Source organism: Lutra lutra, chromosome 6 (genome assembly GCF_902655055.1).
Source record: "Lutra lutra chromosome 6, mLutLut1.2, whole genome shotgun sequence".
Lineage (NCBI taxonomy): Eukaryota > Metazoa > Chordata > Mammalia > Carnivora > Mustelidae > Lutra > Lutra lutra.
This window is the reverse complement of record NC_062283.1, coordinates 36,722,437-36,741,454: the sequence shown is the minus strand read 5'-3', so window position 1 is coordinate 36,741,454 and position 19,018 is coordinate 36,722,437. Positions and strand designations below refer to the sequence as shown.

The 19,018-nt window shown below is 38.7% G+C and overlaps 1 protein-coding gene across 1 annotated transcript in view; it reads left to right on the top strand.

The window, feature by feature from the left end:
* CD109 (CD109 molecule) overlaps nucleotides 1-18,384 on the top strand; it is a 140,263-nt gene extending 121,879 nt beyond the window's left edge. Inside the window, exons 28-33 of the mRNA XM_047734242.1 lie at nucleotides 348-503; nucleotides 1,764-1,829; nucleotides 5,319-5,461; nucleotides 9,269-9,416; nucleotides 11,735-11,837; nucleotides 13,859-18,384. Of these exons, the coding sequence (XP_047590198.1) occupies nucleotides 348-503; nucleotides 1,764-1,829; nucleotides 5,319-5,461; nucleotides 9,269-9,416; nucleotides 11,735-11,837; nucleotides 13,859-14,034 (792 nt within the window). The 3' untranslated portion in view covers nucleotides 14,035-18,384. The remainder of the gene's footprint in view (nucleotides 1-347; nucleotides 504-1,763; nucleotides 1,830-5,318; nucleotides 5,462-9,268; nucleotides 9,417-11,734; nucleotides 11,838-13,858) is intronic.
* The last annotated feature ends 634 nt before the right edge of the window (nucleotides 18,385-19,018 follow it).

The following is a 19,018-nucleotide window of genomic DNA, read 5'->3' as shown; positions in this document are numbered from 1 at the left end:
AAATTTAGTACTGTAAGTAAAAGGTCTAAGTTACTAATTTTCATCTTTTTCTCTTCACGGATGTAAACATCATCTGTGCTATGTATGTGGGACAAAGTAGTTCCCCATGTATCTGGGCCATCTTTTGTGCGTGGTAACTGATGGAGCAGATTCAGTGTCAGTCAGCAGATACTTTCCAAGCCTCTCCTGTACTGTATGTCAGGGACCTTCAGAAATGAATAAAGCAGAACTCCACTCCCAAGGAGGGTGGATGACTACATAGCAGGTGTCCTAATTACCCACTTTAAAGACTCTTCGGTGACACTGATATATGCTTGTATGCACACATGTTTTTCTTTCCTCAATAGGACACCGTTGTAGCCTTGAAGGCCCTATCTGAATTTGCAGCCCTAATGAACACAGACAGGACCAACATCCAAGTGACTGTGATGGGGCCCAGTTCACCAAGTCCTGTAAAGTTTCGGATTGACACACAGAACCGCTTTCTCCTCCAGACGTCAGAGGTGTGGACAAGGGGGTGGTTATTTACAGTTATGTGCAGATGATTCCTTATGCTGGAATGTTGTTTTATTTCCATTCTGTTAACTTCAACAGAAACTTGTTCCTAGAACCCTGTAAAAAGACTGGGAGGAAGGAGTGCCCTCCTTTGGTTGAATTTGCTGAGCTGGGGAAGAGGGGAGAGGCGGGGAATGGGAACTTTGGAAAGATTTGGAAAAGGAGAAAATATGGGCTCTATCATATTGGGAAAGGAGTGAACACCTGCTGAGTTCCTGTGCTCTGCAGGCAGTGTGCCAGATTTCTTCACATGTACTATTGCATTTGCTTCTCAAACCAACACTAAGAAAATATTTCATCTCTACCATGCACATGATAAAACTGAGGCTGAGGGAGGTTAAGTAACTTGCTCAAGATCATATTGCTAGAAATAGTAGGGCTAGGATATGAACCTGTGTTTCAGACTGTGTTCTTTGCAGCTGTACCACATGGCCTCTTAGGGGAATTGATAGAATTAGGACCAAATTCTTACTTTAAAATGGAATAAAGGCTTATCATACACCCACTTTATTCCTGGGGTTAACCTTGTGGGAAGCTGAGAGTAATGAATGAAAGTGATAACTTCAGGGCTGGAAACTGAGGAAGAGGTCTGGTGGCAAAAGAAAAGAGTAGTGTGACTCCTAGTCCCTGATCATGTGCCTCTGTGTTCATAGGAAGGCCAACAGATTAGTCGGATTAGGCACTAAGGGAGATGGAGGAGTGAGAGGACTTTTGTTTCTTTTTCTTTTCTTTTCTTTTTTTTAAAAGATTTTATTTGTTTATTTGACAGACAGAAATCACAAGTAAGCAGAGAGGCAGGCAGAGGGAGGGGGAAGCAAGCTCCCTGCTGAGCAGAGAACCCGATGTGAGGCTCAGTCCCAGGACCCTGAGATCATGACCTGAGCCGAAGGCAGAAGCTTTAACCCCCTGAGCCACCCAGGCGCCCCAGGACTTTTGTTTCTTGTCTCTCTCGCTTCTGCACCTCTAGGAGGGCAGCCCTATCTCCTCTCTCAAAGGCAGAGGTGAGGGTGCGTGGAGAGTGGGCCCTTCCTCTGCCTTCACCTCTCTTACCTGGTTGGCTTTTGACATGCGAAGCTGTGTGAAATTCGTAGAGCCTTTCACAGATGGCTTACACTCCTAGCGAGGGATGGCACTGATATCCTGTGCTAGCTAGAAAGAGGTAGGTATGGAAGATTAGTCTTACTCACTTTCCCCCCATCTTTATTCAGCTTGCTGTGGCTCAGCCAATTGCTGTTAATATTTCCGCAAGTGGTGTTGGATTTGCTATTTGTCAGGTATGTAACGATATTCATTTTTGTTTAGTTCAATAATTCTAAATGTTACAACAGTTCTTTCATTTGGGGTACTGCTAAATCTGTAACAGATAGTGCATAAAATTCTTAAGGATCACTATCTGTGACTTAGGTAAGATAAATCACTCTCTTTAATAAAAAGTATTAGAGATGTTACTACTGGTCAGTGGACAACAACCAATGGATTGATAATCTTGGGAAAATATTCCTTGTGTATTATATGCTCTTTGAAGTTAGGATTAAATTCTTTTGATATGATCATGTGAGTTGTTGGGAACGCCCATCTTTTTTGTGAAAATACAGCTCAGAAATTGTAATGCTGGCAGAGTTTCTACTATGACTTGATAATTCAATATGTTTTGCCCATAACTTCTTAATATTCATCTAACAATATAAAGGTCAACATGGTATTATAAGGAATAGATTTGAAGATAGGAAATGTGTCCCTTTAATGTAAATTCTTATGTAAGTGTTGGCTTATTGAATTTAAATTAAAAAATAAAGTCTTATATAATAGTAAATAAAACAATGAGAGCATGATATGTCCCATGCTTTGGTATAAGAAAAATCCAAATAAACTTACTTTTAATTGTGCAGTAGCATTAGAATAAAATGGAAGTAGTATGTAAAATCCTGAATGGAATAGTTATTATAATTAATACACTGGAAATTATAAGGACTTGACATAATCTTATTGCAAACAAAAATCATATGTTATAGGACCCCAAAAATGTTCATGTGCTTGGTTAGAATATACAAACCAAACAAACCCTGAAAGATTTATTGAGAAAGTTAAAAAAAAAAAAAGCTGTTATATGGAAAAAGTACTTTTCCAGAAACCAGTACAACTGTTATAGTTAAAAGAATAAGTATACTTGTTAAGTATTGCAGATAGATGGTCAGGTATCATTTCAAAACTTCCAAGTAATTCTAAGATTATTTTGTATAATATTCAAAACATGGTAGTAAATGTTTTTTTAAAAATCAAGGAAAAATAATCACAGTTGAAAGGAACAGTATTCAACAAAAAGAAAAGAAAAAGAGTGAGTAATTTTTATTTGTCTTTACTAACAAAGGCCACATGAAAATTCTCACTCTCAAGCTGTCTTTCAAAGCAAACAGCAAATCCAAAAGTAAATACACAGGATAGTTTAGATACAACTGAAAAATCACACGTACTTATATCACCAAATTGGTTGGAATTCATTCTCGATTAAACCAAATGTAGATAAATTACTGAAGCCAAGTGAGTTTTACTTGAGCTTTGAAGGACACAGTGTAAATGTGGTACGTACTGGTCAGAAGGCTCACTACTCCAAATGAACCTTTTCTAGAAAACGAAAAGGAGGGACCGATAGGCACTTGTTAGGATGGAGAAAATTGCTAACAAGTTGGACACCTCGGAATGCGTACTGAGATTCTTTTAGTTGATATTTTTGTTAAGTGCTCTAGATAAAGAAAGGAAAGAAATCTATGAGGTTTGCAGTAAATGTTAACCCCATATTAAGTACTGAAATGCTAAGCTGTTGGAAATAAACTGCAAGACGTCTGAGAGTTCGCTGAATGAGCAGTTGGGCTTTTCGTGGGTCAAACGTTAACCCTAATGCTTTGTTAGAGATGAGTATTAATTATGACCCAGAGGACAAATCTAGTGGTTCTTGTTTGTTTCCTGATGACATTGGTCTCTAAAGGACAATTGCATGCAAGGGGATGATGGAAAAAACAGAGACCATCTCTCCAGTTACGTGAAACTATTCTTCACCTCCTCCAAGAATATTCTAAAATTTTAATTGTAGTTTAAGAAAGAGTTGGGGACAACCAGGACGAAGGGATTATACAAGCTAGGTATAGCAGAATAAAAAGTTGGAACTCTTAGGTTTGAAAGATGAAGGCTTAGAAAGAAGATTTTGAGTATTATATGCTTTTTGAAGTTAGTATTAAATTCTTAAATTATTAAATTTAATAATATTTAATAATATTAAATTATTAAATTCTTTTGATAGGATTAGAAAGAAGATTTTGGTATTATATGCTTTTTGATAATCCTATCTATCTTTTAGATAATCCTATCTAAAGAATTTAATACTTTAAATTCTTTAGATAGGATTAATGTGAGTTGTTGGGAACTCCCATCTTTTTAAAAATTTTTTATTTATTTTTTAAAAAGATTTTATGTATTTATTTTAGAGATAGAGTGTGTGGAGGGCAGGGAGGAGCAGAGGGAGTGGGATAGGCAGACCCCACACTGAGCACAGTGTCCAAATCAGGTCTTGATCCCCCCGCCCTGAGATCATGACCTGAGCCAAAATCAAGTCAGACCCTTAAATGACTGAGCCACCCAGGCACCCCAGAAAGAAGATTTTTTAGAGTGTGAAAATCTACAGAGGGTACTGGATACTTAGTTCTGGGGTGTGTGTGTGTGTGTGTGTGTGTGTGTGTGTGTGTGTGTGTGTGATTTAAGTATAAGAAAATACAACATTATGGGATGCCTGGGTGGCTCAGTTGGTTGGGCGCCTGCCTTTGGTTTGGGTCGTGATCTCAGGGTCCTGGGATCAAGTCCCACATTGGATTCCTTGCTCGGTGAGGAGTCTGCTTCTCCCTCTGCCTCTGCCTGCCGCTATCCCTCGTTGTGCTCTCTCTGCCTCTGACAAATAAATAAATAAAATCTTAAAAAAAAAGAAAAAAGAAAACACATTAAATAGCAACAGTAAAGTTTATGAAACTTGGTATCAAAAAAGGCAGAAGAAATAGATTCCAATTCAGCTTGGCATGAGGCAGGCGTAGGAAATTTTGAGTAAATTCCAAGCTTTTGATCCTAGCAACCCTTTAGGGAAAAAAAACAAAAGAACAAAAAAACAACAAAAAACTTCTCCTCACACTTGCCCAGTGTCCCCACAGTACCTTTCACTAGTGGTAGGCACAGAGAATTAGCTGAAAAAGACCCAGTTGTCTTGAAATCCATCATTTATTTTATCATGTTTTGAAAATATTGTACAACCAAAAGAACACTGAGCAGTTGAACAAGTTTCTGTTCAACCAGGGCTTGAAATGAGTTTCTAAGGTTCCAGTTTGTGAAAAACAACATCACTTGGGGAGCAGAGCTTAGAAATTAGTGGATGGTCTCAAGAAAGAAATAAGCAGTAGTTTCATTTTTTCCCTAAAGGGAATGTTTTACATTCTTTGAAAAAAAAAAATACCTATGAATATCATGAAGGTCTATACCTGTTCTGGAATATTACATAAAAAATTTTCTCAATTTTAAAAATTATTGCTTATAAACTTTTATAATTTTTGTTAATAATGATAGTTTTTGGCTAGTAAAACTAATTTTTTTCTTGGTTGAAGATTACAAATCTAGTTGCGTTTATCCCAAAGAAAATCAGTACCTAATATTTAGAATATATGGTGATGGCAATTTATTGCTAATAATTTATGACTAGCTTATTATTTATGCTAATTTATTGTTTACAGTTTAATGTTATTTATAATGTGAAAGATTCGGGTTCCCCAAGAAGACGGAGATCTATTCAAGACCAAGAAGCTTTTGATTTAGACGTTGCTGTAAAAGACAATAAAGATGATACCAATCACTTGAATTTGAATGTGTGCACAAGGTTGGTATTGCTTTAAGTCCTTTCTCTCTCTTTCTTTTAAATAGATTTGAAGATTAATTAATTAATTTAAGAGAGGGAGAGAGAGAGAGAGAGAGCACATGTGATGGGTTGGGGGGTGGTGGCAAAGGGCCGTGGGAGACTGAGAGAGAGAACCCTAGGCAGGCTCCATGCCGAATTTGGAACCTGAGGCAGGGCTTGATCTCATGACACTGAGATCATGACCTGAGCCGAAATCAAGAGTCAGACACTTAACTGACTGGGCCATCTACACCCCAGATTTGGAAATTATATATATGTAGTTATCTAACTATATCGATATAAGGAGTTACAGGGGCACCTGGGTGGCTCTGTTTGTTAAGCTTCTGCCTTTGGCTTGGGTCACAATCCCAGAGTCCCGGGATCAAGTCTCATGTTGGGCTCTCTGCTCAGCGGGGAGCCTGCTTCTCCCTCTGCCTGCTGCTCCCCCTACTTGTGCTCTCTCTGTCTCTCTGTCAAATAAATAAGTAAAATCTTAAAAATACATATATAAAGAGTTACACTTAACAAAGATTTCAGTTATTTAATATACTTCAGATTATAAACTAGAAATACTGCTTAATTATGTTTAAGTACTTCTCAATGTGTTCAAAATTATTTACAAGTTTTTTGTATTTATAATAACTGAATAGAAAAATTTAATAAAATGTAGGTCTTAATTTATGAAAACTTTAACCAATCATGTTTAATACTCTAAAATTCATTATTCCTTGGTTAGTAATTTTCTGTTAAGTAATTATTCCAAGTTTATATTTAACCTTTAGTGTTATGCCTTTAACCCAAGACTTTATAAGAACATGCAAGTTTAGAGAATAGAGTTTTTAAAGATTTCATTTATTTATTTGAAGACAGAGATCACAAGTAGGCAAAGAGGCAGGCAGAGAGAGAGGAGGAAGCAGGCTCCCCGCTGAGCAGAGAGCCCCATGTGGGGCATGATCCCAGGAACCTGGGATTATGACTTGAGCCGAAGGCAGAGGCTTTAACCCACTGAGCCACCCAGGCACCCCGAGAATAGAGTTTTAGACACAGTGAGAATATTCTAGTTTAGAAGGTGTTCACCTTAGATAAATAGGCACTTTTAGCTTCTGGGAGTACTTAATAAGGTTTATTCTTATTAATTCCTAAATTTAAGAAATTAATTTTAATTTAAGAAATTAAATAAAATTTAATTCTTCAACTTAAGAATTCTTGAATTTAATTCTTAAATTTAGTCTGTATCCAAAATATCTGAGGATCTTGTTAAGTCAAAAGGAAAAGGGGTGGGGCGCAACAGAGCAACTCCTGTAACAGGTTCTTGAACCAGGAGACTTTACAATTTCTTCCTTGTCAGTCTGACCTCTTAGCTCTACATGATTTGCCGTGAAGTTGGGAGTTACTATGAGGATACACTGCTATTGAGGAGCTCTGTCTGCTCTTCTTAAGTACCCGCTGGTGTTCTGGTTGAACTTGGCTTGTTGTTGGGCTGGGAGCCACTGATGTGGTCCTGAGAGGCCAGATGCTCTTCAAGGTCATCGCTGGGTGTTTGTCCAGAGGGCCAACCTCCTTAGCCATTGCATGAATCCAATCTCCTCCATTACTACTACCATCTCTACTACCTTTGGGCCTTCATGTTCATGATTTTGATATAAAATGTCACCTGTATTTGTCCCATTCATTCCCTTCCTGGGCATTTCGGACCCACAGCAGGGGGATAGCAGGATTCCTTCAGTGGCCTCCTTTTTAGCTGAGAAGAAAGTAGGACTCCCACTCTTCTTTATGAAGCTTATGATTGGGTTGTTTTCCAGTATAACAGCATCAAGTTTTTATTATTCCAAGTAATAATAAGCTGTATTTATCACAAACTTACATGCCAAGCATCGTACCAATCACTTTCACATGCATCTCATTTAATTGTTACAATAACTCTATAAAGTAGGTGGCATTATTATCCCTGCTTTTGTCATTCACTCATTCATTCATTCAATATCTGTTGAGTCTCCATTCTGTACCAAGCACAGTGTCAGATGTTGGAATGTAACAGTGATCTAAAAAAGACAGAGGCCCTGTCTTTATGGAGCTTACTGTTTGGAGGGGAGACAGAGAGAAACTAATAAAAATAAATCTTCTAAATAAGTATAAAATTCTGGTTTTGAAATGGGCAAAGAAAAAAGTCTTTGGAGCTATGAGAGGGATTTTACCTCTTAGGGAGGTCAATTGAAGAAACAGATGAGGAAAATTAAGTGAAATCAAGATTCCTATCAGGATGGGGCCTCATTACTTACGAGGGCTCATGAAAGGATGTGGGATTCCAACTCTTAACCTATCATCAGGAATCAGATGGGTGACAGATTCTGATAGAGGATATATATATCTTTTTTCCTTTTTTGCGGGGAGAGAAACTAGAGAAGGGAACTGTTTTCATGTGAGAGTAGCAGTTGGTAAAAAGGATTTGGATGCTCTACTAGTCTTCTGAGAAAAATCTGATATGAATACAATTAACATTTTTAGTGAAAATTTTCAGTGGAAAAAGAAAAACAATATTTTAGGTGCTTTATTCCCATCCATAGGGTCCAAGCCCTTAATCAACTCAGAGGTTTTCTGTGTGTGGTGTGGACATTTAACAAATTCTGCCCTGGGCTGACAGAAAGACCAGGTCAGCCGAGGCGCTTTTGATGGTGTCCTGAGAAAGTCATTGTATTTAAGCCGATTGGCTTAAAGTTTGCTTCAATGTTTGCTCTGACACAAACACCTCTAACTGCAAGGCACTCGGTTTTCAACGACACCTCTCTTGGCCAAGTGCATCACTCTGAAGATGGTTTCCCTTGTTTGTGATTGCTGAGCCAGCTGTCGTCGGCCCTTGTGCTGTGTGGCTTTTCAATCAGACAGGTTTGGCAGCCCTTGGTTTGCTGCTCTCAGAAGCAAGATTCTCTACCAGCCCTTCTTGCTTTTGCCGGTTGCAAGGACAACAGGAACTCACATAACAGTGCTGCGATCCTTTCACATTGTAGGCAGACTCCTTTCTATAATCACACTGGGCTCTTAACTGCTCCAAGCAAAAAGCTCTTGCCACCTATTCATTGCAGAAAACCGGTTATTTTAAAGGAGACAAAACACCGTTGGCGCCCAGATCCTTTGATGCTCATGTTGTGTACAACAGGGTGAGAGAACAAGGTGGTGACACAGAATTTTCCAAGGCTTGGCATTCTCGTCAGGTGGCCCAAGAAAACACAAAATGGGCTCTGAGTACATTTTGGAGAACAAAGGGAAGGACCCTCCCTACTGGTCTTCTTTTTCTAAAACCAGATGAGAAGATTGGTAAAGACTTGGCGGTAGTCTCCTACTTTAAGTGGTCAAGTTTTCAGTTTCTTTTTTGGGTCCTGGCTTTCAGCTGGAAAGCTCAGAGCTGTCAACTTCTGAGAAAATGAGAAATGCGATTCAGTTTGGAATCACCCCGAGAAGACATCATTGCCCACTGAGAGGACGTCCAGGTTGTACTTGTTACAACTCTGTGGGCACGAGGCTGACACACTGAAGGCATTTCGCATCAAGTGAATGCATTGCTAAATTATTATTCCTCATATGGTTGAAAATTATAAGAATTTCATACCTACCTGTAAGGAAAGGATTACCGGTTTTACAATAATTTTCTATAGAGATTTTTTTACTTCAACTAAACCCCAAGTATTTGGAATAACACTTGGCAGTTTTAATATTTATGTGATGAGAGTTTGCCAACAGCTTGAGGTTTTTCCTAAAGGGTTTTTCCCTTCCATCCTTTCCTCTTTGCTGTAGGTTTCTGGGCCCAGCTAGAAGCGGCATGGCTCTGATGGAAGTGAACCTCCTCAGTGGTTTCACCGTGCCTTCGGACGCGATTCCTCTGAGTGAGACTGTGAGGAAAGTGGAACATGATCATGGAAAAGTCAACCTATATTTAGATTCTGTAAGTAGTAAAACGTAAGTTTCATGTACGTGACTGGTGACAAGGTGTCATTTATTGTCTTGGAAAGACTGCCTTATGCTAGACCTATTTTCCTTTGTCTTTATTTCAGCTTTTTGTGTTCCCGAATGACCCTAACGTGGCAATTGTATATTTATCCCCACTAAGACATCACTATAAAATCAACTTAAAGAGAATACTGTTAATGATGAGCCTGATGAAAGTCTTGACAACTAAATTATTATTTCATGCCAGATGTAAACTCTATAGAAACTTGTCACATTGTATTTTCAAAAATTCAGTCCAGGTCTCAGTTTGAGGACCCCTCTGCCTTAGGGAATTGCTAAAATTATCTTTTCTTAATTAATTTTTTTTTAAGATTTAAAAAAAAAATTTATTTGACAGAGATCACAAGTAGGCAGAGAGGCAAGCAGAGAGAGAGGAAGGGAAGCAGGCTCCCTGCTGAGCAGAGAGCCCGATGTGGGGCTCGATCCCAGGACCCTGGCATCGTGACCTGAGCTGAAGGCAGAGGCTTTAACCCACTGACCCACCCAGGCGCCCCATAATTATCTTTTTAAAAAAAAATTTATTTGAGAGAGAGAGAGAGCGCAAGCAGGGGGAGCAGCAGACAGAGGGAGAAGCAGGCAGCCTGCTGAGCAGAGCCTGATGTGGGACTCGATCTGAGGACCCTGGGATCATGACCTGAGCTGAAGGCAGATGCTTGACTGACTGAGCCACTCAGCATCCCTAAAATTATCTCTTTAAATGCTGATGATGAAAGCTTTAATTACAAGTTCTAAAAGCTTTCATAGAAATTTTAATAAGTCCCAAGGGGGTTAATATTCCTGCAATGAATATATTAGGTGCATAAATCATAGAAGAATATTCTCAGAGGTTTGGTCTTCACACAAATTATTATATAATTTTCATATACTCTTCTCATTGTTATATGAAACTTACTGATCCAAGAATAAGGTGCATAAGAGAGACTTAAGTGAAAATTTGACCGTACTTATGTCTCAAAACTGCTGGCATATAACTTATTCTTTTTTTCAAACATCTATATGAAACTCTTAGGTTGAATCGAAATAGAGTTTTAAGTGTTCTTAGGCTTTCATGTTATGTTGGGGGAATTCCCTACATTTTTTACTGCAGTTTTGCCAGGTATGAATCAGAAATATATTGCGTTCGCAATATATATACTTTAAAAACAACTAGTTCCTGAATGTTCTCATTTGTCTTAAGACGTCAAAAGCCACTCTGGCCAAAACTTTGTTAAAACTTGTCCAAAGTCTCTAGCTTCTTTTTCTTTCTTTCTTTCTTTTTTTTTAAAGATTTTATTTATTTATTTGACAGACAGAGATCACAAGTAGGCAGAGAGGCAGGCAGAGAGAGAGAGAGAGGAGGAAGCAGGCTCCCCGCTAAGCAGAGAGCCCGATGTGGGGCTCGATCCCAGGACCCTGGGATCATGACCTGAGCCGAAGGCAGAGGCTTTAACCCACTGAGCCACCCAGGTGCCCCAACTAGCTTCTTTTTCTGTTCAGGAGTTTTCATGTATTATTACGTACTGCTTGAATACCAAGGGCTTGATTTGGAACTTGAAAAACAAGTTTGAGGGTTTTATCTAATAATGCAATTGGTTTTGGAGTTTGTCCTGTATCTATGATGTACTTGTATGTATGTGTGTATCTATATGTTTTTATTTGATGGTTATCTTAATTTGAGTGTGCAGTATGTTCTGACTGATTAATTTGACTTTTCATTTACTGCTATTGGCACGTAATGGAATATTTGAAGGAATTTATCAATTCTCAGGTTCTTTTAACAATATTGGTTGTCACATTGGCCCCTCCTGGAGGCAAGGAGCTGGGCTTTTGCACCTCATGTAAGTTTTTGACTATGGGGTTACCTCACAGTAACCCATGAGGTTGCTCCTGTGAGCTGAGGGCAGTTCTTCAGAGAAGGGGGCTACCGGGAGCTATCAGCAGCGACGGGGTGGGCATGTTGTGGGAGATGGGGGTTGAGAGGGGCACCTGGGCCCAGGAATGTGTATCCTTGGACTTGCTGCTTCCTTAAACCTTCTGATTCTCAGTATTGCTCTGGTAAAATGGAAGTGAGAACGGTACCTATCTTGTAAGAATTGTTTTACGAGCTCTATGAGATAAGTTATATAAAGGGCTTACCACAACACCAGGAATATGGAAATCCTCCCTAAATGTTAGTTTCCATCTGTTTCCTAAAATGATAAGAAAAAGAAATGTCATTTGGTTTATCATGAACACATTGTCTGTCACCCCCTTAAGTCTTTTGTATTTTTCAAGGTAAATGAAACCCAGATTTGTGTGGATATTCCTGCTGTGAGAAACTTTAAAGTTTCAAATACGCAAGATGCTTTGGTGTCCATCACAGATTACTATGAACCGAGTAAGTGTGTTCTAGAGTTTCTGATATCTTAGAAGTTAAGTCAGGCATTTATTCATTTGTTCATTCATTCATTTGTTTACTGTGGCCACGTATCTTGTGTGTGAGGAGTGTTGTTGGGGAGATCATAGGTGTGGGGAAAGTATAGGAGAGCGTAGGAGGTGAGCTTTTCAATTAAATGAAGACGATTAATAATTTTAAAAAGTCCCATGATAGCACTGAGCAGATGAATACAAAAAGTGATGTTTTTCTTAATAATTTTAGGTTTTTCCTCATGTTTTAGGTTTTTAACTCACACTTACAAAATTTACAAAGAAAAAGTGACCTAACTGTGAGTCTAGTTATATGCAGTTTCCGGGATTTTGCTTCCATTCCAAGCATCCCTTCCATCTGTTTTCTGTTTTAAAATGGGATTTCTTCAGGAGAGAACATGAGCCTCATTTGCAATATGAAAGACTGGGATGGGTTTAGCCGAGTCTGTTGTTTTGCTAAAATTTATACATTATATCAGGTTTTTTTGATTAGCAGATCAAGAAAAATATAGTCTGTCTGGAAAATAACTTGAGCTTCTTTGATTTTACTGGTCACTTCTTACTTTATAAAATGTTAAAAAGTTAGGTTGTGAAAGCAGATATCTGGTTTGTAGGTCAACCAGGTTAATTAGGACTACTTCTATACTCAGTCACAGAGCGAAGTTCTGTTGAGAGTATCTCTGTAATTGTAATAGATCTCATTCTGAGTGGGTACTTCTGGTGGCTCAGAATCATCAGAATGTGTGAGAATCATTAACGTTTTGATGTACTTAGGAGTTGTAGGTAATTACACTCTAAAGTGAAATGAACTTGTTCATGTGGTCAGTAGTGTTCGATAGACTATCATAGAAGATGAAGGTTAAGAACACCAGTTCTTTCTCCTTCTGAGTCAACAAGTCAGTTCCTCTCATCTGCCTCTTGGTGGAATTGGGGAAAAGCATTTGCTCAGGTTCTTGTGGGAAGTTTGGGGGGAAACTTCTTTTCTGTGGAAGGGCAGGATACATGGTGGAGACTTAATGGTAGCGCCCAGTTATCCAACTTCGGAATTCAGACTAGTTGCAGAAGTCTCCAATTGATGTTTCTTCCACAAGTGGAGAATATTTTAAACATTTGAAAAATAAAAAAGATTCAGTCTGTATACCTGTGTGTGTGTGTGTGTGTGTGTGTGTGTGTGTGTGTGAGGGAAGCAACTTATTTAGGAAGGGGACATTTTTAAATGAAAATATGGGAAAGATCAGAAATAGTAAAAACCTTACCAACCCAGTTTTGAAGATTCTAAAATTAAAAAAATATGATAATAAAAAATATTTAAAAACATAATGTCAAAAAATCATGAAGAAATTTGAAAATAGAATGTGTTTTTAAAAACTGTAAAAATAAAAATCATTTGTGTTGTACGGTAAGTTTACTGTAGTGCTGCAGGTACTTTATGCAGTTTTTAGAAAATATTAGCTTATGCTATAAAATTCACCCCCAAATATTAGCTTGTACTATAAAATTAGATGCTATATGCTCAACGTTTTAAAACGTTGAAACTTGTTACAAAGGCAGGCTTCCCTTTGTATTTTTATATTTTTAAATAAAGCCCACAGTAAATCGCTTTTTGGGAGTTCTAATGAGCTTTGCTTGAATGCAGAGAAAATGACACTAGAAAATAAACTCTCAAGGAGGTTAAGCAAGCCTCCATTTCAAGTCTTTCCTGTCCAGATTGGAGTCGCAGAGCGCAGCTATGGTCCGTTCCTCCCCCGCCCCCCACCACAGGGCTGACCATCTGCCCGGTGAGGGCCACAGTGCAAGGAAGGCATTGTTTCTCTCTTGGATTTGGTTAGCAGCGTGGGCCCCTCCTGAGCATTTCAGTTGTTTCTTGTAAAGAAAAATAAAACTGTGTGAAGAATGGAAAACTCTGAGATGTGATTGAAATGGTGGTAAAGTTTGGCGGAGTAAACGTTTCTAAAAAGGGATCCGTGTAAACTGGTGTCTGCCTCTGCACAGGGAGACACGCGGTGAGGAGTTACAACTCGGAAGTGAAGCTGTCCTCTTGTGACCTCTGTGGGGACGTTCACGGCTGCGGTCCTTGCGAGAGAGGAGCTGCAGCCTCCCTTTATCCCGCTTCGGTCATCGTGGTGCTCGGGGTCGCGCTGCTGTTCTCTTTGCAGTGTGGGCTGTGATTCATTTTTTAAGGACTCCACAGAACATGGACATTTCCAGAAGTCACACGTCTTGTTTTTGTTATCAAGTATTGCCTCTGTTCTTGAAAAACAATTTTTTTTTTTCTCTTTGTGGGGTTGTGGGGGATGGTGCACAACATAGAGGCATAGATGTCGTCACTGACTTCTGTGTGGAACAGAACCTCAGAGTTTTGCAGTCGTGTGTCTTTATTTCCCCCTCTTAAAAATCGTTCAGGAGTGTTTCGTGGAGGAGTTGTTTTCCCCAGAATAAATGCGTTATTTTAGATTATTCTTTTTATTTTCTAGAAGAAATGAGCCTGGGTTCTTAAGCATTACTAAACAGCGGTGTTGGCTTTAGCATTAAAGACAGATGTCTGGGAACTGGGAGGCAACAACCAGAGGAGGAGCTTGCTCTTTTCCCTTCCCACATCCACCCACCTCTGCCCTCCCCCATGCCTCACCCTCCGTGGTCTCAGTCTATCCTTCATAAATAATATCCTTCTTCCTTTTTAGTAGGGGGTGAATTTTTTTTTTTTTAAGCGAAGTGTTTTGTTTTGTTTTGTTTTGTTTTGTTTCACTCCAATTGTAATCTCATCCTCCAACCTTTACCCTTCTTGTTCTTCTGGAGAGAAGGAGAAAGGGAATGTGTGGTTCAGAGCTGGAGGAGTGTATGGAAAACTGCCCTAAGGAGTCTTGGGTGCCCTGCCTTCCCTCTCACTTCCTCAGCCCCACATATTGGCTCTGGTTCTGGGATGAGAGTCCGAGGCCATGGCAGAATGTGCCTGAGACCAGAAGATGCAGCTTTGTTAGCAATGGGGGACGATTAACCAGGGTACACAATTCTATCGAAGACGGACAGGCTGACTCCCTGTGGTCTGGGCAAGAAGCTGGGGCTTGACAGGGACCGAGAGAGGTGAACATGACTGCTGATCTCAAGTACGGTAGGGGGTTACCAGGAGTCCTGTAAAAGCTCTTCTAGGCTCAGGTGTCTGAGCGTCAGACAGCCGGCTGTCTGGCGTGAATGCTTGTGTGAATCTTTAAGATTTCTGAACTTTGAGCACCTGGATAATTGGTTACCCTGTATTCTAAAGGGTAATATTCTTCTATCTGGGAGAAAATTTTAAAGAAAAATTCCTTTCCTTCCATCTTCCTCCTTTTCCTCCTTTCTCTCTTCTTTCTTTCTTACATTCCTCCCTTCTTCCTTTCTTCTTTTCCTACATTGAAATATTTTAGGTATATCAAAAATAAACTAAAGATCTCTTAATAAATCTAGAAATGGTTTAATTTTGCTGCTTAATTCCATGGCATTTTTCTCAAGTGAACATGGAAAAAATAATTGCCACAAGCTCCAGAAAGTATGCATTACAGTATTTCAATTATTTAAAAATAAATCCATCAGAAATAAAGGATGCAAATAATATATTTTAAGAGGAATTTTTAAAACTTTAAAAAAATCTTAGTGAATTTTAAGAAATTGTAGTGAAGTGGATGTTCATATATTGCTTTTGGATATTTTGAATTGAATACCAAGGTAGGAGTTACCAACATTCAGTATTTTAAAACTTGAAACCTAGATGTAGAAAGTAGATCCTCAGAGAGTGGTCTATAGAGACGGGGAAGTTAAATATCGAATAAATAATCTTGTATTTACTTTTGGTGGGTGTAAGTTTGTAGTTCTGTTACAGCTTTGAAAGAATCTTACCGAAAAATAGCATTTGTCATATTTGGGCCTTCAGGTATGGTATTTCCAGCCCTTACATCCTAGGACTTCTTTAAGATGAAAATTATCTTCTGATGAAGTCAAGGGAGGGTGTTGGCACAGGGTGTCCTCCTTGCCTGCTTGCCCAGGGAACCTTCTACTGACCATCGGTACCTTATATTCTTCAGTAAATAATTTATTTTGAACTTCCAGTGTAGGATATTGGGAAACACTAGAATGGAAAGGCCAGTGGAATATAGTTTGTATCATTCTCAGGCCATATTCCCTCATTTAAAAACTAGAACTCTAATACTTTTTTGAGAAGTACTTTAGGTTTTCAGATTAACAAGTCATCTAGTAACTCTTCTTGTAATGCATCTCTTTTTATTATAAATTTATTAAAAGTGGAGGAGGAAGAAGAGGAGGAGAAAGTCAGTCAGCTGTGCTTCTCGGTGCATGGGCTGCATTGTCGTCATCCTCCTTCATATCTTTCTTTGAACACCGGCTTTGCTGCAGGCAGTGGGGTTGCATTAGAAGTGATGAAAAAGCCACAGGCAGAGGGAATAGGAAGCCGTATAGGAGTAAAAATTAATAGTATAGGCTGCATATGTTATGAATAATTATATTATGAATAATTATATTAAAAACCCCCATTTTACCTTTAAGTTTGCTTGTGCTGAGACTCTTTGATTTAGAATGCCGTCCATCTCATTTCCCGAGTTGGAACTAATCTGACATCTCCCCTTCTCTTTCACTGAGTGGGAACCTTATTTAGACAACAGCACCTCCCATTTGCAGTTTTCACTGACCAGTGGTTCTGGACACTGACCCACACACTAGCGGCCAAACAATTCAAAGACAGAACAACACTTTTATATTCGGTTTACCCGTCCTAGCACCTTCAGGTAGAATTCTGAAAAAGAAACGCAGGCAACTAACGATTTGTTTGCTCTATGAGTTCAGAAAAAAAAAAAATGCCCAGTTACCGAAATGCTTTTTTTGACTATATTACTCTGTTATACTTTATGTTTTTCAAAACACTGTAACAATAGTATCTTTGGTTTAGTATTTTGGGTATAGTATAATCTGAGGAATGTTGTGCTAATATGAAATCCATGTACACATCTATTACCTAACAACTTGTTACTTAAATATGCAATATCATATCCTACACATGGGGATTTTTAGGAGTGTAGATAGCATAATTCTCCCTGCTCCCATCCTTCTGAGCCTGGGCATAGTTTTTGTTTTTTTTTTTTAAATTTATATTGAGCCCTATTTTCTGTTTATGTAAAATATAGTTATAAATAGTCTGGCAATATAATACCAATTATCTTAGCTATAATTCATTTATTTAATTCAACATTTCTGGCTGTCTGATGATATTTAAAATTGGAGCTATCATTTCTGTCTGTCATTTTTAGAACAAGGCATTTTATTAACCTTTGGCATATCATCTGGAGTTTTTTGTAAGAGCCTTACATTTTTCTCATTTGCTCCATTGAAGTTTAATACTGATTTCTGTAGAAATACGTTGTAAATACGTTGACAAGGTTTCTTAAGATGAAGACAGTACTTATTTGAGTTTGCCAAGTGGCAAAGTGCATAATTTTCTGGCGTAGTAGAAGTCTGAGACACTTATAGTAACTGAACTTGCTCTTGGGTTAGCTTCAGAACCAATCCTACCCTCGGTGGAGGCTTCTGTTAGACAGAAATGTGTATTTCTCATTTTCCTTTGTTTTCAGACTCCAAGAAAGCATAGCATTTTTAAGAACTTAAAAATTTCCTATCACCTATTCAAATGATATTTATGTTAATAGTAAATATTTTAAGTTTGGGAGACTCTGAGGTGTAATTATTCTTATCACTACTTTGAATAGAGGACTGTTATCCTACTTCCTTCCAGAAACTAAGCAGTAAATATACATTTTTAATGAAGTATGCATTAGGGAGAGTAGGCTTGTTTCGAAACGATTTCTAGCCAGTGTGTTTTCAGCTGCCTCATCCAAACACATTGTATCATTCCATAAAATGCCATTTTCATTTCAGTCTTCACCCAGGAAAATAGATATTTTGTAGATGATTTCTGAGCTTTTCACTTCAAAGGACACTTATACATTGCTATGTGCTTATCTCTGTAGTAGGGATGAATGATATCAATAGACGTGTGGCTTCATATTTAGGAATGATTTTATCTCATGTTGTCATGAGGCTATGATTTACCACTCTTCTGCCCAGTGCATTGAATTTGTGGTAGAGGGTAGTATCATGTTCCACTTGTCGGTCTTTAAGATTTATCTTTGATAGCTTCGGGAGAATGTGGCTCTATTTTTGTTCTTCTTATCTTTCCGTTTTGGATTTTTAGTAGGGTCGTTGGTAGCTGATCTGATAGAGTCAATTTATTTCTACACAGGAAGCTTAATAAAATTTTACTCACGAATCCCCTATTTTAAGAACCTCTTTTGCATATGAGAAGAATACTGTTGAAATAAAACATTATTTTCCCCCAAATTAAAGCATTACATGTTGACCAAAATGATTCTGAAAGTCTAAATTTTAAATGTTAGAATGTTATGTTGTTGTGAATTGTATTCTCTTATATATTCAGCAGGAAATCATGGTTTATCAATAAAAATTAAAATTCCCACCTATTACTATCAGTGTTCTTTTTATTTTAGTTTCAATCATGTCTCTAACACATCCCCTTTACCTGCACCTGTTAATTGTGAGAGTGGGTTTATTGTGTTATAGGAGTCTGACATGAGTGAGGTGAAGGGAACAGCCACCCACCTGTTCTGCCTCCCTCCTGGTGCTTTGCTTTGGGGCTGGAGTGGGGTCTGTGGAGAGGTAAGTGACAGACCAATACAGAATGTGAGGTGAGGACTCACTCAGCTTGTGGAAATGATACAGAAATATGGAATGCAGAGTTTGCATATACAGGAAAGTAGAGGCATGGATTGTTGTCTCTGGGTGGGTCCCTTTGAGTCTGAGCTACTTTCTGATTCTCATAATAGAGGTGGTCCTTGGCTTGCGGGCTGTTGAATTCTCTTCCTCCCGCTACGGCTTGGGTCATCATTTCTGCTAAGGTGATCTACAAATGGACCTGAATAAGGTTCAAGTAACAATTTATTTGAAGTCACTGATGATAACTCCAGATTAAGGGGCTTCAGAGATGGAGGTATTGTGGCCGTTGATCTAGTCATGCTGCCCAGGCACGTGTGGCATCACCCCCAGACTTTTGCAGCGTCCTAACAAGGGACGCTGTCAGCCGAGGAAGTCGTGGGT